This window comes from Tursiops truncatus, chromosome 18 (assembly GCF_011762595.2).
Source record: "Tursiops truncatus isolate mTurTru1 chromosome 18, mTurTru1.mat.Y, whole genome shotgun sequence".
NCBI classification, from domain to species: domain Eukaryota; kingdom Metazoa; phylum Chordata; class Mammalia; order Artiodactyla; family Delphinidae; genus Tursiops; species Tursiops truncatus.
In genome coordinates, this window is record NC_047051.1 from 10,999,807 (window position 1) to 11,022,491 (window position 22,685).

Genomic DNA, 22,685 nt, shown 5'->3' on the forward strand with positions numbered 1-22,685 from the left:
ACTTACTTGTCCTAGCAGTTTTTTTAGTAGATGCCTTTTTATTTCATTTTGTACCTTATTGCACTGGGTAGGACCTTCAATTAGTAATCGTAACAGTCTTGACTTATTCTCAGTCTTGGGGAGAGCATTAAGTATTTCACCATTAAGTATACTATTAGTGTTAGGTTTTAAGATATATCCTTTATCAGACTGAGGAAATTCTTTTCTATTCCTATTTACTGGATTTTTTTTTCATCATCAGTAAGTTAATATCAGTGTTGAATTTTATCAGATGCTTTTTCTGATTTTATTGAAATGATCATATAGTTTTTCTTCTTAATCTTTATTAATGTGATGAATTACAGTGACTGATATTTCAGTATTAAATCACCTTTGCATTCCTGGGATAAAAACTACTTGATCGCAGTGTAATAACCTTTTCATACAACACTGGATTTGATTTGCTAACATATTGCTAAGAAACTTTGCAATTATTTCTATGAGTGATTTGACGATCTATTTTTCTTTTCCTGTGATAGCTTTCTCCAGTCTTGATGTTAGGGTAATTCCTCATAAAATGAGTTGGGAAGTATTTGTTTCTCTCTATTGAAGAGTTTGTGTAGAATTGATAATACTTATTCTTGAATGTATGCTAGAATTCACTATTGAAGCCATCTGGGTCTGGAGTTTTGTTTGTGGGAAGGTTTTAAACTACAAACTTGGGCTTCCCTGGTGGCTCAGTGGTTGGGAGTCTGCCTGCCGATGCAGGGGACACGGGTTTGTGCCCCGGTCCGGAAATATCCCACATGCCGTGGAGAGGCTGGGCCCATGAGCCATGGCCACTGAGCCTGCGTGTCCGGAGCCTGTGCTCCGCAACGGGAGAGGCCACAAAAAAAATAAAATAAATAATAATAATAATAAAAAACTACAAACTTAATTTCTGTAGTAGATATAGGGAAATTTTCTATTTGTTTTGAGTAAGCATTGGTAGTGTGTGTCTTTCAAGTAATTGTCCAGTTAATCTAAGTTGTTGAATATATTGGCATAAAGTTGTTAATCATATCCTCTATTATGCTTTTAATGTCTATGGGATATGTAGTGATGCCTCCTCTTTCATTCTTGTTACTATATTTTTTCCAGTCAGTCTAGCTGGAAGTTTATCCATTTTGTTGTTCTTTTCAACTAGCTTTCTCAGTAAGCTTGATTTCATCATTTTAATATACATGGTAGCATTGTAGAGCGTATGTGTAATTTTTGGCTAGAAGAACCGGTTTTGATTTCTGAATCCTCTAGTTCATTACTGTAGAGGACTAGTCCTTAGTGCTTCTTAGCTTACTTTCATGTAAAATATTAGCATTTTATAATGGAATAGGGTTATTGTGAGCCTGTAATGAAATAATATACTATTTAAGCACTATATAAGTTGTAAAACATAATGTAAATATTTATTGCTCTTTGGTTATTACAGGTACTTAAATGTCCTTTCAATCTCCCATTTCATCAACCATTATCCTAATTTTATATTTTTTCCTGACTATTTTGTTACTAATCTTTTAAGTTAGTTTCTACCAATTGTGAAACAAAAATAGGAAAGTTAAAAAAAAAACAAAACACTTTCAAGGTGGAAGCAAATCATTTTACATATCAGTTTGTTAGTGTAGAGCATATATAATATGTATGTATATTGTGGTACCTAGCAGAGAAAACACTGTCACTGTCCCTAAGGGGATGAGGGTTCTTTTATATGTAACAGTTCTAGTTATACACATATGTATTTCTAATACATTTTACAGAGCTGTTGTTGACCTGACATCTGATAGATTTCAGTCTAAGGTATGGGGAAGAAGAGCAAAGTGTTTTGACTGAAACATAAGCAAGTTGCTGTTTTATATATAGAATTAACAAAGTTTAATTAAAACGGAATTAATAACTCTGTTTTAATAAATTGCCTGAATTGCCTCAGTAAGATGGCAGTTAATCCTGTTTTTAGCCATTCGGTCACCAATTACCTATTGGTATGCAATGCATTTTACACACACGTACACACACACAGAGATAATTTTATTTATATGTTAGTAGTAGTGTATGTTTGAATTGTTTTTGCTCAGGGGATATTGGTGGACTTACACTATCTCTTCCGCCTTTCCTGGTTTTTCCTGCATCACTCGTTTCCATAAAGGGTAGTTTGGATCAAGAGTATATTCTTTGTAGAGGAGGAAGCAGGGAAGGAACTAGAACTTTTATAACTATTATTTCATTTGAGTCATACAAGCTATATAAGATAAATGATATTATTGTTGTTACATCAGTTGAGAAAACTAAGTAAGCCTCTACAGTATAACATTGTTCAGAGTCTTAAAGTAGAGTCACAACCTGAACCAACATTTGCCTGCGTTTCATTTAACAACGGATTGGCTAATTTTCAGACATGTTACTTCTGCTATTGAACTGCTGAAAAATTCAGATAGGAGCTGATTTTAAAACGCTTACCATTACAGTGTGTTTGATAATCTGCTTCTGGATGAGCATGAACCAGTGGCATCTTAGTAACAAGAGGGTACATACTGTTTGGACCACTGCTCATAGCAGTGACTTTGCGTGATTAAAATCATGATACAACTTACTTTCCCTCCAAAATAACCATATATGCTAGGTCTTCTGAATTGTATTTTATATTGTGGAGATGCTTTACTATGAGCCTGCTGCCTCCATATGAGCAATTTGGTAATACTTACAGAGAGTTAGTTGAATTCTACAGTGATTAGTGTAAAGGTGAATGACAAATGTAAGATGGCATTTTACATGCTCTGTGACCTTTATGGATGTACTATCTAGATTTGCTTTTCATGATTATGGTTATTTCTTGAATTTGCTTAATTTAAGAAATAGTACACTTATCTATTCACTGAAATAGTTAACTGAAAGCATCCTATATGAACACCAAAATCATTGTTTTTGCAAATTGCAACAGATAAGAATATAAATTTTGGAGTAAGCTAGTCCAGGAGACAGTAAGGGATATAGATTTCAGAGTTCTATGGACTCATTGGACACAATGAGGGATACCCAATTGTGGATACCAAAATATTGTAGAAGGAAATACAGAGGAAATGTGTGAAGGCAGTTTAAACCCAAAATCAAAGAGATAGTCCAAAGGTCATGCCTTATTGCCATGGGATTAGAAGGAAATATAAAGAGTCTAGAAAATGGGTGATCAGGCACAAACGGTTGGGGAGTAAATGGGCCTGGATTCCACATAAGGCAGTACTCTACAAAGTTAGCTTTTGTGCCTTAAGGGAGAGTGTATGCATCAGTTAAAGAGTTGAAAAAGGCTAGGAATACAATGTGCACTGTAAGAAGGAGCTGGTTGGTCGGTAAGTAGGAGCAGGAAGTTGAGGCATACCCTCTAGAAATGGGAGAGTTCAGGTCCCTAAAACATTTTTTCTAGCTGTTATATATTGAAGACGATACTTCAGTTAAAAAAAAATAATAAATTTAAAATACATACATAATAAAAAAAAATAATTTTAAGAGAATGTCCTTGAGTAGAGGTAACTATCTTGTTGAAGAGATTGGCCATAATAAAGATCCTTATCTATGAAATTTTTAGAAGTCCACAATGAAACTGAGAAAAATGCAGTCTTAGAGCCTCTCAGGTGTTTCATACCAGTTGTAGCAAGACCAAAGACTATTATTATTTCATTATCACTCAAGCTTATTAGCTTTTTCTTTTGTGAGATTTTTTTCTTTTTTCTGTTGTATTTTGGTTCACTAGTGTTTGCAACTGAATGTGATTTAGGACTCTCTCAGTCCTACTATGGTGGAAGTGTAGGTCTGGAAAACTTGAAGAACAGCTTGTCTCAAATTCTTTCCTGTATCTCTTAGTTTAATGCAGCATATAAGTTCCAATGTAGGGCTCAGTAGACCAGATGATAAGACTGATGATATAGAAAGTGCTAGGGCCACTGGTTGGAAGTAAGAGATCTCTTGGGCATGTGGAGTAATGGGGGAAAAGAGAAGGAATGGGCCGCACTCTGCATGCTTATTAACGCCGCTATGATAGTGCTGTCATGGACTGCCATGTCTAGTATGAAAGGGCACTTGGGTATGCTGGTTGTGGCCAGAGGTTGGAAACCATGAATCTGACCCTGTTCCAATTGTGTTCCACAGGCATTATGAGCAAATTAATATATTTGTTAAGCTATTATTATAATTCTATAGAATCACTCTACTTTTCAATGTCCTCAATAAATATTTCTCCTGTTTACCTTGGTACTCTGAAGCATCTATAGTAAGTGAAGTCTAGTTTAGTGAAACTTATGGAGGTATTAACCAGCAGTAAACTTGGCAAGAATTGCATTTTGCTAGCAAACAAAAAAACAAAGTAAAATATTTCCCTTTTTAAAAAGTCGAAAAAAGGCTGTATTGACAATTAAAGTGCCTGGACTAATTGCTTAAATATTAAAATCTGAAAGGACATTGTATAGGAAAATTTTTATTCATTGTTAGGGTTTGAGTCTTCATTTGAAATGGTATGTGTGTTTATGTGTTTCTTTGTGTGTGTTTTTGTTTTGTTTTTATTTATGCAGCAGGCGCTTTGCCACTTTGAGATTTTTCATTGATCACATATTGATTATTTTCTATGTCTTAAGTCTCAATGCTGGAAGTATAAACTATATTTCTTACTCTTTGGGAACTCATTGGTAGACACAAAAGCAGCTTGTTAGAATAAGCTATTGTAGATTTAGGTGCTAAGTGCTATGGAAAAACAGTGAAAAGAGAAACTAGACTGGGGTGAAGTCCAGGAAAGCTTCACAGGAGAAGGAGGTATTAGCCTGGTATTGAGGGTAATTGGGATCTTGTTGGAGGAAGTGTTTTGCACAGAAGTAGCATCATGTACAAAAAGGGGATCTGTAACAGAACAGGTGGAACAGCTGCTGTGTTTAGATATACTTTGGAAAGTGGGGTAAGGTCCAAGAAGAGAATAAGATTGAAAGGGTTTGTTGGAGCCACAGTGTGTGTGAACAGCCTTGTATAACCTGAAGAAATTTAAACTTTATTTTATATGCAGAGGATTTTTATATGGAAGCTATATGTTATATTTGAGTAAGGTCATTATCAGCAATACGAAGGATCTGTTTGGAGGAACAGATCAGTTATAAAATCATAAACGGGGGCTTCCCTCGTGGCGCGGTGGTTAAGAATCTGCCTGCCAATGCAGGGGACAAGGGTTCGAGCCCTGGTCCGGGAAGATCCCACATGCCGCGGAACAACTAAGCCCGTGTGCCACAGCTACTGAGCCTGCGCTCTAGAGCCCTTGCACCACAACTACTGAAGCCCTCACACCTAGAGCCCGTGCTCTGCAACAAGAGAAGCCACTGCAATGAGAAGCCCACGCACCACAACCAAGAGTAGCCCCCACTCGCCGCAACTAGAGAAAGCCTGCGCTCAGCAATGAAGACCCAACACAGCCAAAAATAAAATAAATAAAATTTAAAAAAATCATAAAGGGTACTTATCTTTTATGTGAAGGAATTTAGATATCTCATAGAAAGATAAGTAAATCCACTCAGATGTTTTTTGACTTCAAGTCAAGTAATATACCACTTTCTCATTTTTTCCTTAGAATGTCTAGATTTTTTTTATTACTATTACCTACTGAATATTATATTATTCCTTTCCTACTTGTGAGTGGATTTGAATCATTTTTGGTCATAAATTTTAATGGTTCAGTTTCTGAATGATAAATCTCTTGCTTTAGTATTAATATTATTTCTTAATACTTATATTTCTCCAGTATTTATTCCATTAACTTCTCTATTGCTTTTGGATTTGAAAATTCAGCTTTCTTTAATCAAGTGAAATATTATTGAAAACCTAACATAAACTATAGAAAACTGAAAATTCTGGAGCATATGTATAAGGGACTGTATATTGGTGAACTTGGAGGTGGACTTCTTGGAATACAGTCTGAACCATACTACGTAACTTAGATATGAAACTTGATTCATTGAATATTTGAAAATAATGCTTCTAGAGTCAACAAACAATATTAATAGATTATCTTAATATGATAATAGTTTCTATTTTTATATTTGTCCATGATTCTTTGATATTTATACCTTCATTGTTTTTTAATCTGTGGAAGCCATACTTGACCTTAGTTACTATTACATTTTCTTTAACTGATACTTTTGTATCTTTTTCCATTACCTTGTAGGCAATTGCATTGCCTCCTATTGCAAAGTGGCCTTATCAGAATGGCTTCACCCTAAACACTTGGTTTCGTATGGATCCATTAAATAACATTAATGTTGATAAGGATAAACCTTATCTTTATTGGTAAGTAATATATTTAATTTTAGTACTTTTGTCTTAAGCATTTCAATCTTGTAAATATGGAACAGTGTCAAGTGTCAAGGCAACATATTAAATAGAATAAGTAAATAAATATATGTTAAAACTACAAAGATACAGTTATGTCAGTTTATTTTATTCATTTTTTGCTGTTGATTCTAGGCAACCTGCCTCACTATTTTTCCCCTCAATTACATTTTAAGAGTCAAGAGTTACAGACCTCTTATCTTCAGTCTGCATAGTTCAATTGTGTGTTCTTAGTAAAAAAAAAAAAAAAAAAAAAACCAAAACAACAACAACAACCTCCTACCAGATTTCATTCACTTTGCTTTTTGACTTAACATGGTTCTGTGAGCATAATTAAGGTATGCTTTAAAAATATTGATTTTGGTAACCATGTGAGAAGTTATAATTAGATAAGATTAATTATTTGATAGATAACTAACAGAATGGGTTCATCAACCCAACAATGGGTTGACCTGTAAGGACCCAGAACGTGATGATTTTAGTTTACCAATAATGCCAAGTAATAAGAACATCAAAGTTTCGTTTGTTATCTTACTATATGTACTAGGCATTATAAGTGCTTACACGTATTGCCTCATTTCATACTTGCAGTGCTCTGAAATAAGATTGCCTGAGTTTAAGTTCTGCCTTTACCATTTACTGTTTATCCTGTGCTTTGGTGTCTTCAACTGTAAAATGAGGATAATAATGGTACATATCACATAGGATTTAATGGTAGCATAATATTTAAAGTGCTTTTTGTACAATGACTGTTCAGAAATGTGAGTGTAGAAAAATGTGAGCTATTAATAACTTGTAAACTCTATTACAAAAGATTATATATGGATAGTAATGAGAGAGAGTTTTAACAAGCATCTGAACTTCCAAACATAAATGGGGATGAACTTCAGAAAGGTCATTTTGGGGGCTTCTCTGGTGGCACAGTGGTTAAGAATCCTCCTGCCAATGCAGGGGACACGGGCTCCATCTCTGGTCCAGGAAGATCCCATATGCCGCAGAGCAACTAAGCCTGTGTGCCGCAACTACTGAGCCTGTGCTCTAGAGCCCACGAGCCACAACTACTGAAGCCCAGGTGCCTAGAGCCCGTGCTCCTCAACAAGAGAAGCCACTGCAATGAGAAGCCTGCGCACCACAATGAAGAGTAGCCCCTGCTCGCTGCAACTAGAGAAAGCCCGCGTGCAGCAACGAAGACCCAACACAGCCCAAAAAAAAGTCATCTCTAAATGCTCACTGTGCCATACAAGATATGATACCATTTACACAAGATCATATGTTGTGTACATTTAAAAAAAAAAAAGAAAGGTCATTTTGGGAGATCATATTTTTATTTCAATAATACTGTCATTTGTCAAAACATTTACAGGTTTTGTTCTTTTTTTTTTTTTAATATATATTGTGATTGAATTCACAGCTGGAGGAGTGCTCCTCTAGAAGAAAATAACTATATTTCATACTCACATCTTGTTTCTTTTTTTGAGTGAAAATATATTCCTTTGCTTGATTACCTATGTTATTTATCAAAATTGGCCGTGACTTTTTTTTTTTTGGTAAAGTTGTAAGCTATTTTCAAAGATATAGTAGAATTAAAGAGCCAGTTGATTTTGAAAACGTTAACTGTGTACATGATTTCTGTATTTGTTAATTCCAGGTGGTCATTGAAGGTATATGAAATCTACTTGGTAGGCTTTTGTTGGCTATTAATTTGTTTTTATGTATTTGTGATATTTTAAATTGAAATATTAAAAGGTTCTATAGTCTTCTGTTTTCCCAATTTAAATGCCTTCTTTTAGTTGTTCTAAACTTTTCATATTTTAGTCTTTATTTGGTACATGTAATACCCCTTCTACTCTATAGGGATGTAAGTTTTATTTTTATAATTATGTTTTATATTATTTGTATAATACTAATCTTTAGATATATTGTTCTTTGTCACAGAGGATATTACACTATTCTCAGTTTTCTTTGCAGTTTTCGTACTAGCAAAGGAGTTGGTTACTCTGCTCATTTCGTTGGCAATTGCCTGATAGTCACATCACTGAAGTCCAAAGGAAAAGGTTTTCAGCACTGTGTGAAGTATGATTTTCAACCACGCAAGGTAGGTATAAGTAAATTATCTATTGAGAATGACACAATTCACCATTCCCACTCTCTTAAAACTCACCTATTAGGACTTCTGTAATATTCTCTTTTATTGGTTTTCTCGTGACTCCTACTGTTTTCCTCTTATCCTTATCTGCATTTTCTTTCTACTTTTATATCTGACTTTTGACATAAAAAGATCAGGCTCCTGACCTCTCTCATTCTCTCTCTTGCTGTGATCTGTTGTATGGCATTCTTTCAGTGAACATTCAATATGTGTTTACTGAGTGCCAGACACTGTTGTAGGCACAGGAGATATGACAGTGAACAAAACAGACAGCATCCTTGCTTTTGTGAAGCTTATGTTTTTTCGGGAATTTTTATTCAGTTTTATGATAGCTTTCCTCCTCTATTTTTATTTCCAGAACTTTATTCTTATATTCTCATTTCCCTGTGAGATATGGCCAAGTGAATGTCTTTCTGGCCCCGCAGCCTCAGAATGTGTAACATTGAATTTGCCATCCCAGTCCCATATCATTTATCTTCTTAAGTCCTCTGTTGTTTTTTTTGGTTTTTTTTTTTTGCGGTACGTGGGCCTCTCACTGTTGTGGCCTCTCCAGTCGCGGAGCACAGGCTCCGGACGCGCAGGCTCAGTGGCCATGGCGCACGGGCCCAGCCGCTCCACGGCATGTGGGATCTTCCCGGACCGGGGCATGAGCCTGTGTCCCCTGCATCGGCAGGTGGACTCTCAACCACTGCGCCACCAGAGAAGCCCAAGTCCTCTGTTTTGATTAAGAGGTTACTGTCTTCATAGTAGTGGGGACTTGAGTCAGCTTCAGCCCCTCTTTGATCTTTGTATCAGTCAGTTAAATTTCCAAGTCCTATACTTAGTATTGCTGAAATATAGCTTTCACCTTTATAAAATTCTTTACATGTTGCTTAAATTCTTCATATTGCTCTCTTTTTATCTTGGATCCTCTGTCTCCTCCTCTTCCTCCTCCTGATTTATATTCCTGATCATATTATTTCACTGTTCAAACCAATCATTTACTTCTTACTTACTACAGAATAAATTAAAAATTTTAGCCTAGTCTTTCATGATTTGGATTTTATTTTCAGCTTTTTACTTAAACCTTTTATTTTGGCAAAACTGAGCTGATATACATGCTTCACTTTTTTATCTTTTCCTTTTCAAATGTTCGGTCTCTGGCCTGAAATACATTTACTTGTACCCTTACTCTCAGCTCTAGGTCTTAAATCCCACCCCATTGTTATGTTCCATTTCACATAAGATTTCCGTGGAATCTGTCCCTGATTTGCCTTGCTTTGCTCCCCAGATACAGTCTCTCTTTCAGCATATTATTTCAGTATTTCTTATGGCTGTTATTTCTTTTAAACCTTTATTATTCATTTATATGTGCATTATTTAGTAACTATTGAGACTAAGCTATGTGTTAGATTCAATTTTGTATTTCCTCATGTGCCTAATACAGACTATTGAACTTGGTAGACTGTCAATGATACATGTTAGATAAATAAGTAAAATATGACTTTAACAACCAAAGACCGTTTTCTTTCCTAAAGGAGTAAGTTACATTTATTTGGACAGCTAATTTATATTGAGCAGTTTATTTCCCCGTAGTATGAAATAAATGGGGTATTACTATTGATACAGTGAGAAAAAGGGCATGCCTTGTTGTGGTCAGTGCTTTTTTGTAGGTAAGTATCCCAAGAACCTTTTCCATGTGGAAGTAAGAAGAAAAGTAGTCATGGCAATAAAGACCGAGTAATTTAGGTTGTTGCTATGTTATACACGTTTAAAATCTAAAGCTTACTAGCCTTTTTTGTTGTTCTTCCAGCATAATAATGCATATTGCAAAGCTAAGTTAATTTTTGGAATTGTAGAGAATAGAGCAGTATCCATGACCGTTAAGAGAGATTTATGCTTTTTGAAAAAGTGTTTTGCACCGGTTTAATGGAAAACACAGTTACTTCGAATGCCAACAACTGCCACATTCTTAGATCTTCATTCTGATCCTAAAATTTTGGTATATATTATATATAATTTATTTATAATATATTATTATATATAATTTGTGTATAATATGTAAATGTACTATATAATATATAGAAATCATGCAGTATCTTTTAAATTTTCTGCACATCTATGAAAACAATATTAAAGTATTTCAACAATCATTATTCATTCAAAGATTATTCCAAGGCAAACTTTTATATGAGCTTTGTGACTTTAATTGTAGATCTGAGGAATTACGTTACTCTAATTATAATTCTACCTTCTTCTCTCCCTTTCCTCCTTTACCTCCTCCTCCTTCTCTTTTGCTCATCCTTTTCATCTCCCTTTTCTTTCCCCTTCTTCTCCTCTCCCTCCTCTCTCTTTTCTTATTCTTCTTCCTCCTTCTTCCTCTAACCTTATTTGGTTTAGGTAACAGAACCAGTTTTTAGACTAGAGATTCAAACTTCAGAGTAACTGGTTAGTGTATGTGTGTGTATGCTGTCCTCCACTATGGATTTATAGATGATGAACTCCCTTTCTAAGTCTAATGTTAAACCTCCAGGTTTGGTAATACAGAGAGACTTTTCTTAAGGGAGATTCAGCTGATCCTAGCAGCCCTGAATCTTGTTTCCTGAGATTGAAGGTTTCACTAAATTCAGCTTCTTAAGTAATGATGGCTTCAAGGAGAGGGATGTTGCTCTCCTGTTAATGTTTAGACCCATGAAATATACCTTTGCTTAATATCCGCTAGAGTATGGATATTCAGAGACCAAGTTGAAATGTACTTTTAAAAGTCTGTTTAAAGGTAAAGAATAACAAGAGAAAATGCAGAGAAACATGCAACTGTATCATTAGATATATAGATATAATTCAGTCATTATCAGCTGGGGTTTACTAGAGAGATCTTTCTTTTGTTTACTGGACTCCATCTTCGTGTCACAGTAACGAAACATTTGAAAGTCCAGAGTCTAAAAAAACAAGGGACAGAAGTATAGTTCTCCATATATACACTAATATGTATAAGATGGATAACTAATAAGAACCTGCTGTATAAAAAAAATAAGAAGTATAGTTCTCCTTCCCACATGTTTAAGCCCTGGTCCCCCTTCCAGATTCAAGGGTCTTTCTTGGATATAGAGCAGTGATTTTGTTCACCTTCTTCAGGGCATACTCTATCCCTTATCCACAGGAACAACCATAACAGATTTGATGAGCCCATATAAGGTGGTGAGAATGCTTCATTTCTTTTTCTTTCTTTCTTGTTTGTTTTCTTGTTTGCTTATGATCCCATGTGTATTGTGCCACATACTGAAGAAAATATTATTTTGGATGGGGTTTTCAAATATTTATTTTTACATGAGTCTAATAAAAATCTTTCTCTTATGTAAGGGATAGTTTAATAATTATTTCTATTAAAGAACGTCAATTTAACAATAATTCATTAATACATACTTAGAAAATGGCTTAAAAGTAATGATTCTAAATAAATTTATACATTAGAATGGGAGTTATATTTTCTTGATACAAATCCCACTTTTTTTCATATAAATCTCATTGCCTCTCCTCTAGAAATTCTGATTTATTAGATTTGGGATGCTACCCAGACAGAGTTTGCCAGATGTGCCAAATTATTTAGAATTTTAGTGGAAGCTTGTTAGAAATACAGATTCGTGGAATTATCATTTTCATGTCAGGAATATGAGTTTTTAACAAATGCTTTAGGTGATTTTTCTCATCGGACAAGTTTAAGAAACAGTGGTTTAAAGAGTATAAATAAGAAAACTTAGCGTCAAGTTAAGGATCAAATAAAATTGCCATTAACTAATAAAAAGCAATTTAACCCCTTTGTTCTCTCCCTCTCCCTCTCTTTCTCTCTCTGTCTTTACATTTTTCCCCTTTGAAAAATGCATTCCCAGTTGTAATAGATCTCTCTCTCTGTATATATCTTGTTAGGAGCAGGATCAGGGAGTGATATGGGTTTTGAAAGGCCTTCTGTAAAGATTTTTATAAATCTTGAAAATCATTAGTATTTGATTTTACTGTTTCATTATTCGAGATAATTCCATTTTTTATTTTTTCCCTTTCTTTAGTTTTTAAAGGGTATACCCTAGCTAAGTTGTTATCCTGCCTAATAAGGGGTTTAGCTAGACTATCAAAAAGTGCTTTCCTAGTGGTACCACTTAACCAGATGTTTGACCTTGTGAAAGTGAATGTAAACAATTGGCAGATTACCTACTATGTAGTAAATTTACTCAATACATGTTAGCTACAATTGATATTTGTATAAATATCATATTACATTTTTCTGATGAATTCTTAATATGCATCCTTTTTTCTTGTTCCTGTTGTTGTATTTCTTTTATAGATCTATTTTTGAGTTTCAAACTAAATGTAGACCTCAGCATACATGTATAGTATCAGTATGCATATATAGTCTCCGAGTTTACTCCTGTTTCCTTTAGTTAAAAAATATCAAGTCAAAACTTGGGCTCTTTTGATTTAAAAAGACATTTGTCTGTTATCTGTAGAGTATATCTTGATTTACTAAGGAAAGAGAATAGAAAGGTTAATTTTCCTATAAATAAGTATTGTCCGTTCTGAGATCAATATATTCATTAAATTGTGTATTCATTTATTCACCCATTTAACCTTTAATGTTAGTGTTATGACCAAAAGCAAACTCTGTTTATAACTCCAAACTTAATTATCTGGCTAATAACTGGATAACTATATTATCTTAAGTTGATGGTACCACTACCCATTTAAGTGAAAAATTGGAAACCATCTTAGACTCCCTTTTTCTATATTAGCAGTTCCAGTCAGTTCTGTTAATTAGTTGCTGTCCCCGCTTTTTAAAATTACCAATGCCTTTGTCTTAGTGTAGGCTCCTATGGTTTTCTTACCTGGACTTTTGCTGTGATTTTCATTTATCTTCATCCACACTTGCCTAACTGCCCCACTTCCTTACTGCTGCCAGTTATGTTCCTAAACTATGGAGATGATCATTTCACTTTCCTGCTCAAAATTCTTTAATTATACCACATTATGCAAAAAGTAAAGGCCGATTACAAAAGGTGAACTATGGGTCTCTTTATGATCTGGTCTTTGTCTATTTTGCCTGCCACACCTGAACACTGAGAAAAGTTTTGTCAAACCGCTGTGCTCCATGTACCATATTAAGTTTCTTCTGCCTGGAATGTTTCCCCCTTGTTTACTCAACTGTTCTATTCATCCTTCAAGTTTAGTCTTAAGCTTTATTTTACTCTTTTAGTGAACTCTTCTCTGTTAGCCTTCCTTCTCTGTCTTTCCTTTCTACCTACCCTCAGTTAGTCATTACTTCTTTTGCTCCCATATGTGTAATTTAGATATTATCCATTGTTTTATAGTTGTTTTCATGTTTGTTTCTCTAATGAAACCTCCTTTAGGCTGTATATGTTACATTTCTTTATGTGCCTACGATCTGGGGGACACTTGCCATGAAGTAGGCCCACAGTAAATTCTTTGAATGAACGACTTTAAGGAGTAAATAATATCGATTTTGTCAGAAAAAATCTCATAATGAAGAAATAGTAGATAAAAAATAAATAGAAATATAGTCCGTGGTATCTTATTTATGGGTGTCAGATATGTATTAGGAACAGTTTTTCATAATTTTCATATATTAAAATTGTCTTTGGGCAACAGAAAATCCCTTTCTGTTAATAGATATTTATTTATTTCTGTTGTATTTAGAGGTTTAAAATTTCTAAAAATTTTATTCCAAAATATAAAGATTGTATCTCCTGTTTTACCCAGATAGCATTCTGGTTGAAACTTTTTAAACTCAATGAGTGTTAGAGAGGTAAATTTTAATTCTTATACGTGTAAACTTCTATAAGATTTTTCTTAAATTTATTTTAAGCTCAGTTTCTTGATAATTTTATAATATTTAGAAACATGAGTCACTAAATGACCAACTTTGAAGATTTTCTTCTAATTTTAATCAGGGCCAACATATATGTTGCTTTCAGGTCAGGTGAAAGCCTCAGTTTGCAGTAAATTAAGGATGATCTAGAATAAAACAACTTTAAAACAGACATGTTTTAGGGGTTAAATGGTTTGACCTGACTTTTTTTTTATGTAATTGAGGAAAAGTGTTGCTTGTATTACTGTCTTCTGTGAGTTGTTCAGTGCACTATTTTTATTTTCTAAATCAAAATGAATAAAATTGAATTTTGTTCAAAGTATTTCAGATACCTTGAAATGATTAATATTTTAGTGGTTAAGAATTACTCTTATGGCTTTATATTATGTAAAATATGTATGAAATAAATTGAATAGTGCTTTTAACTAATCTGAAGAACAAACTTTGTACTTTATATTTTTATGTTTTTGGGGAAAACTAGTCTAAATCTCTCTTAACTGATGAAAGCATAATTGTTTAAATATCTATAAATCATTTGTATTTTTCTGTAGTTTAGAAATAATATTTCTATATTATCTGCATTAGGCTATTAACTCCAAAGAGGCCAAGGATTAGATCCACAAATTGTTATAGAACTTAAATCATCTCATATGAAAATAGACTTTAAAATGCTTTTTGTTGACACTGGTAACTATAAAATGAGAGCTGAGTATAAACTCATTCCTTGATTCTTAATTAATAGTCACACATTATTAAGTTAAATATAATTATTCCTGGATTTAATAATTCTAAATTGTGGAATTGAAATTATCTAAATCTTATTATAAATGTTAAATTTTTTTCCTTGACAGATTTCTCCTGACTGTTCAATCCAAAGTAGAATCCTAGGATATTCTTTCTCAGTTTACACTGTTCTTATTTCCCCACAGTAATCATCATGATTTTTAATTCTGTATTTGTTTACTTGTCTAATGTATGGCTCTTCCACTGCTCCATAAATCCCAGAAGAGTTTGAACCTATGGTCTGTCTGTAAAAACTGGGTATTTGCAGTGCCTGGCGCAATGCAAATGTTATTAAATGAATGAGCATAAATATAATTGTATTTCCACAATTTTTGGATCTTGGTATAGTGGAAGGATGTCAGTCCAGAGCTGAAAGCGTTCTTGCTCCGTCTCCATCACACATTTATTCTTTATGAGTCATTTTTTTCACCTGTAAAATGAGAAATGGGAAAGGGAATTTGAAAAAATGCTAGTGCACGATCATTAATATTCCTTCAAGCAATTTTTTGTAGTGTGGGATAAATGTTATGGTTGCTTTTAAACAGTAATAACTAAACATTACATATTGATATCCTAATTTTTTTTCATTTAAGTGGTACATGATCAGCATTGTGCACATTTACAATCGATGGAGGAACAGTGAAATTCGGTGTTATGTTAATGGACAGCTGGTGTCCTACGGTGATATGGCTTGGCATGTTAACACAAATGATGTAAGTTTTTATTTATCTGTATTTTAATGTATTTGAGTGTTTGATCTATCACTGTTTATAGCATGAATTGAATAATAAAATAGTTTGGTAGAAACAATACTTTTACTTAGAAATTTTTTTCTATTAAGTGAACTCTTGGTTTAATTTAGTATAATTAAATTGCTAAAAGATATGACTAATGATACAAAAAAAGGACAATTGCTTGGCCAAATTATTAAGTATTAGGTCAAAAATATAAATGCACTATTCTATTCTTTTCAGAATCTCAAGCATTAAAAGTTGTGTCTTATACCTTATTTTGATGGGAAAGCAAGACCTTAAACAGAACGAATAAGTATAACATGTGACTATTATTTACTAGATAAATGGTGATAAATACTGTGGAGAAAAACTAAGTGGGAACAAATATAAAAGTGTAGGTATAGGGAAGGGAGAAGCCAGATGGTCCAGAGATGGTCTTAGTGAGAAGAGTGGAGGGAGAAAGCCATGTGAATATTTGGAGGAAATATCACATTCAGTGGAAGCAGTGAGTGCAAAAGCTTTGAGGCAGAAGTAGAAAGTTTATCTTGGTTTTTACATTTTTTTAAAGGTTTTTTTTTTTTTTTAAGACTCAAATAAAACAAAAATCAAAGAAGAATCTGTGATGAAACGAGTTAGAGATTGCAGAGTTTGAAATATTTACTGTCTGTTCCTTTACAGAAACAGTTTGCTTGTTCTGTCCTAGAAACTCATAGTTGGGTCACAGTCAATAAATATTTATGAGAATGATTTTTTTCAGAATTAGAATATTCACATGAAATTCTGCTTCATATTTGCCCTCCAAAGGGGACAGTCTTTTCTATTGCAGAGTGATTTTGTTGACTGTCATGACTCTGTAGTCATATTTAAAAAGAGAAAGGGAGAAAAGACTGATTTTTCACTTATTTGCAATATTCCAAGAAATGGAGAGGCCTGGACAATAACACATATACACACATACATTATGCAGTCAGTTCTTAATTTCCTATACTTTTAATTAAAGATTGGGTATTTTATGAGGAGTGTCTTTCTTTCTACCTCATTCACAATTTTTTGGTTATTTTACTGAGGCACCAAAGGGATTCCATACATATATAATGTCTTGCTTATCATATTCCAGTGTAGAATAACCTGTGAGGTTGGGAGGACTGAACTGAACAGTGACTGCTTTCACTGGTCTGGATAGGTGGGGCCACGTATTAGGTGAGAATTAAGAAGTAGAGGTGGGAAGGGTCTTGTTAAGTGTGGTTTCTTAGGTGCTGAACTCCCCAGATGGAGAGCACTGTACCATCTGCTTTAGTCAGCAGATTTTGGTGATTATTGTTTATCTGATTCTGCATAGTTCCTACTCATGTAAGAGAAGGAAGTGATTTTTCTTTGTGTCCTTAACTTAGTGTAGAGAAATAGAGAAATGTATCCATAGTGGAGAAATCAGGTAGAACTTTTAAAATTCAGTCCAGTGTGTTTATGGTTAAATTTGGAATAGTCATTATGTTGATTCAGATGACTATCTATGGACAATTACAAATAATTACAGTTTTAAAATTTATTTTACTTTTGTAAATAAATAGTTATAAGCCCTTTTGCTTTAACCATAGAACTTGGAGAGTTGGTCAGGTGATTATTGAGTAGATGGTTATTGTTTGTTTGCTTGCCCATAAATATGAAACATTTAACTGATTAACTTTCCCTAAAAAATCTTTAGTTGTTTTTTATTATTTAAATATTCCATAGAGTCTTAATTGTTGCTTTCTTCTGTTATTATTGTTATGCCTTATGGTATTCCTGACAATGAAGGCAGGTGTCCTTAAATATTTTGTCATTACAAAATAAAACATTTGATTTTTTTATGACTTTTTAAAACTAGAGCTATGACAAGTGCTTTCTCGGATCTTCAGAAACTGCTGATGCAAATAGGGTATTCTGTGGTCAACTTGGTGCCGTGTATGTGTTCAGTGAAGCCCTCAACCCTGCACAGATATTTGCAATTCATCAGTTAGGACCTGGATATAAGGTAGTAAAACCATCTTATTATAAATTCTATGGAAAGTTTTAGGTGTGAAATGTGATACAATATAATATATAGTGATAGACTTTCTTCAATGTGGTTTAAAAGTCATCTCTGTATTTTGGAACTGAGTTATTATTATATGTTTCATTTTGTTTCAAAGGTGCTTTTTCACTTTTTAAGTATTTTCCCTTCATGAACTTCTTTTATTCTTTAGAATGTTTTCTAATGTTGAAGCTGTGGCTTTTCTTGACATAATTCTGAAATAATAAATTTTATAAAACCATATTGCTTAATGTGGTATTTGAAATCTCAAATTTTGAAATATATAAATTATATTATGAACAATTGAAATGTTAGAAATAACTCGAAAAGAATAGTTAATTATTTAGAAGGAAAATGATGTAAAATATTACATGTAGCTGAAATTATTCAGTTTTAGCTTCTATTCTTGTTTGTCCTTTGCAGTAGGCAAGGAAGTGGGTACAGTAGTGCATATCCTAATTTTGCAAAACTAATTATTTAATGTGATTTATCATATTCTTCTGGTTTTTTGACTTTAAAAACAAAGATATATTTAAGCAAGATATTACGTTCACATATATGAATTAGTTCTTAATGGGCAATACACCTGGCTGGGGAAATATGTGAGTTTTGTTTAAGTCACATTAGGGATTGTGATATCCCAAGCTGTTTGGAGCTGAGCGAGAATTCTAAAGTGTAAGTCAAAGTATTTGTATTTCTGAAGAAGCACGTGTCTTTCATGTAAGAGTTTTTTTTTTTTTTTTTTTGTTAAATTACTGTTTAAATAATCAATGTGAAGATTGTGTTATAGAAAAGGAGTACTAAACATTAAAAATATTTCTTCTTTGCCTTTGGATTTTTGGATTAACATTTCTTTTTAAATTTTTATGTTCTATATTAGACATATAAGTAACAGCTTGAATTTACCCTTATTAAAAGATATTTCTGTTCCCAATGATTTTAATAACCATAATAATATTGAATGACAATAGTGCTGTCATTTTTATGTCAAGGTGACAGTATTTACTACCATCTTTTTTCCATATCATTTTATTTGTTTTACTATCCCTAGAAATGAATTTACGCTTGTACAGCCACTTTTTCTTTCATGGGTCCTTTTATTGGGTTTGAGTCCTAGTTTGGCCATGTGTTGGCTTTGCATGGAAATGTTTCTGTAATTCAGATATTTGGGCTAATATGCAACTTGCCTTCCTTTCATACTTCTTTGCCTTGTTCCATATTAATATGTGAAGTTGCTTTCTTCAAGCACTAACAGAGTGATGTTAAGTAGAGTGACAAACCAATGAAATATAAATAAAGGTAGAAAATCAAGAAAATACAGATGTGCAAATCATAAATCCAGTATGATTGCTATAGTGAAATTTCAGAATTGGTGGGAGCTTCTTGGCAGCAAAAAGGAAAAAGGGTTAAACATAAGCAGTTATATAATTCTCCATTCAGAAAGGCGCAAACATTGTTCTGAACCACTTTGCAAACTTAGCAATTTGTCATATGGCTCTTTCTTATCACATTCTTTTATACCAACAGTGAAAATAAGTAGTAACTCTGTGTCACCTTGTTTGTACACAAGTACCCAAGTGATGAAGAATCTATTCCTTGAATCCTAACATAGACAATAGAGTACCTACATCAGAGTCAGAACTTTTAAAAGAAAATGGCTCTAAATTTTGAGCATTTCATGAAAATGTATTTCATTAAGATTTGAAAGTTCCCTGTCTGTAGGCATAGCCTGCTGGGCCCCTTATTGTTGATGGAGGTTGACTGTAAGTCCATGGGTGCATGTGTATTTTCTCAACTTGTAAATTTTAAAAGTACAATTACTATCAGGACAGGCATCTGCAAAAATTTTGTCATTAAAAAGTTATTTCTGGAAATTCAGAAAATGAAGGAAAGGTGCAGAGAATGCAAATGAATATCAGATTGTGTTATGACAGGGAAAAAGGTTGAGGTGGTTCACACATTATAGTCTCAATTTTCTTGGTAAAGTAGGAGGCAAGGTCACTTCCCGTCAGTGAAGCGATAGTGGGTTACAGTGGAATTTTTAAGGTATGTAGGACATATTAATTAGTTGAAATTTTACAAATGAAGCTTACATCATTAGTTGTTATATAATAACGCAGTATTTATATTTTTTGCCTCAGAATCTCTGGAGAAAAGAGACAGCATAAAAGAGTTGTATTGGTCAGACAGTATTGTCTGTGGTTCTGAGCTTAATGTAGATCGCATGTCAACATCTGGGCTTTAAAATAAATAAAATAAATTAATTCTCCCCCAAATAATGTCTTCAGAATATCTATACTGTGAAGCCTGTCTCAAGTGATTTTGACCTGTGGATCATGAGAGTGCTAAATAATTTTCTTTATGTGGTTTTGAGCAGTGTAACTTGTCAGTGAATATTTTGTATTTGGTTATCTTTGGTAAATGGCAAATGAGGAAAGATATCACTAATCAGTTAAATAACTCATTAGGTTTGGAAGAAATTTGTAAAATACAGACTTTCTCAGTGTAACTTTCTGTAGTATAGTAAAATTTACTCTGAGTTAAGTTGATTTTGGAGCTCCATTTGGTTGGAGTTATTGAATGTTTACAAGATTATGAAGTCATATATAAGGTGGCCTTTTGACATAAACTTGCAGAACAGATTTTAACAAAGTTTAGATATTTCATAATCATTACTGGAGATTTCTTAATTATCAAATAACCTATGTGTCAAGCAATTAGTCTTCATTGCTAGATATTTCAGTATTTAGTTTTGTGTTCTGTCCTACATTCAAGAAAATGATAGCATCATGATGTTTTAACAGTTTATTATATTAGGATAAAAGCCTAACTGATAAGAGAAAATGTATAAAACAACCTCCAGAACGAGAAATCCACTTTGGAGATTTTCCAAAACTCGTATGGAAGGGAAAGCTCCTAAGAAACTGATATTCCCACAAATAACCGTGTAAAAACTCTGGACATCACGCTGAAAAAATCCACCTGAGGGCCTTGGTGCCTGAATAAAAAGCAGGGATGTTTTAGAGGGGAGTCAAAACATGGAACAAGTGGTCAGCATGGGCTGAGTTTCTCATTTTTCTATTTTGATGTACCAACTTCCCAGCCAGAAAAATTAAGGTAACAAGCACTAGGGCAAGCAGCACTACAGGGTGATTAATGGGCCCCCAGAAAAGAGGCAGTCGGAAAAGGGTCTGAATTCTATATTTTAAAAAAACACAGTTAAAATCTATGTCTGACCCATGAAACCATGTATGATCATGACAAACGGATAGTAGATTGTAAATAAGACTTCAGGAACTGAATTGAGATCTGAGACACCACACATAGAAGGCATGACAATCTGTAATTGTATCTAAACAAGAAAACGACCCCCCAAAACAAAATCATCTGGATTTTTTCAGAATATAGTCTCCACAGGATAATATTCAAAATGTCCAGCATATCATCACAAATTACTCATCCTATGAAGAGCTAGGAAAATGTGACTTATTCTCAAGGGAAGAGAAAATCGGCACATGCCACCTCCAAGATAACGTAGAATTGTTTAATTATCACATGAAGACTTTAAAGGACTTTTTATAACCAGCAGTGTAAAGAAATTTGCTTGTAATGAATTAACAGGTGGGAATTATCAACCACAAAGTAAAAAAATCAAATGGAAAATTTGGAACTAAAATATATATATTTAAAGTAAAAAGAAATCCACTGTTTGCTTATTAGCAGAATGGACATGAACGAAAAATAAATGAACTTGGATATAGATTGAAACATTAGAAGAGAGATAGAAAAGATTGGGGGGAAAGAACTGAAGAGATTTATGGGACAGTCTTGAAATCTAATATGCAAAGTGATGAAATAAAAATTTACATTTGAAGGCAAGACAAGAAAAATTTAAACATAAGGTTTTTCTCTGCCCTTTGGACTCCTTTCTCCCTTCTGGTGTGCATTGTGCATCTGCATTATGCGTTAACCAGACCTCCCCAACGCAGAAATACCTGCTCCACCATAAAGATCAGTTTTTCTCCTTCTATTGCCAGCCATATAACTCCTTAGAAGATAACAATCCTTTATCAATTCTGTAAGGAGTCATGATGACCCACTACTTGCCTTGTACTTGCAGACATGTTTGGTGAACTTTATATACAATGCCAGTGTATCATTTCCCTTAAAGATAGCAATTGGTGCAGAACAGACTGGAGATACTGGGCCACACCTAATAGAAGTTTTTAGCTTAAATACTTAGGACCTTATTAATGCTACTAGTTATAATACTTGTATTCTGCCTGTTTTACAAGATTATTGTTCCTTGTATTACCAAATGTGTTACTGAGCCTCAGATAAAATTAATGATTATTAGGTGACTTGAAATGATTGACCAAATATATAGTCATATGAGATCAATGATGGTAATAGTATAACTCTAGATATGGGAAAAAACAACAAGAGGGAACCATTTCCTGGACCATAACAGACTAGTGAAAGAGGAGGTCCACAGGCCTTTGGCTACTGTTAACAGGGCCTAGTCCAGTAACAGCACATTGGGTGGCCTGTCAACAAAATCCTCGCCTGACATGGGACTGAGTATTCTTAGTGCCATGGGACAAATTCGTTCAGAAATGCCTCCCAAACTGAAAAGGAAGGGATTGGAAAATAATGTTTCCCACCATCCAGTTCTACAAGAATCAAGTCGTTAGCCACTGCAGTTGCTGACTTTTAATACACCCTGAAAGGAGTTCAGGGCAGAGACCAGGAATG

At 33.7% G+C, this 22,685-nt stretch overlaps 1 protein-coding gene across 6 annotated transcripts in view; it reads left to right on the forward strand.

Annotated features, from left to right (window-relative positions):
• Window positions 1-22,685, forward strand: part of NBEA (neurobeachin) — a 623,898-nt gene that overhangs the window by 55,121 nt on the left and 546,092 nt on the right. For all 6 annotated transcript variants that reach the window (XM_033843595.2, XM_073795053.1, XM_019936759.3 and 3 more), the window contains exons 5-8: window positions 6,200-6,321; window positions 8,332-8,458; window positions 15,740-15,859; window positions 17,745-17,891. In XM_033843595.2, the coding sequence (XP_033699486.1) occupies window positions 6,200-6,321; window positions 8,332-8,458; window positions 15,740-15,859; window positions 17,745-17,891 (516 nt within the window). The remainder of the gene's footprint in view (window positions 1-6,199; window positions 6,322-8,331; window positions 8,459-15,739; window positions 15,860-17,744; window positions 17,892-22,685) is intronic.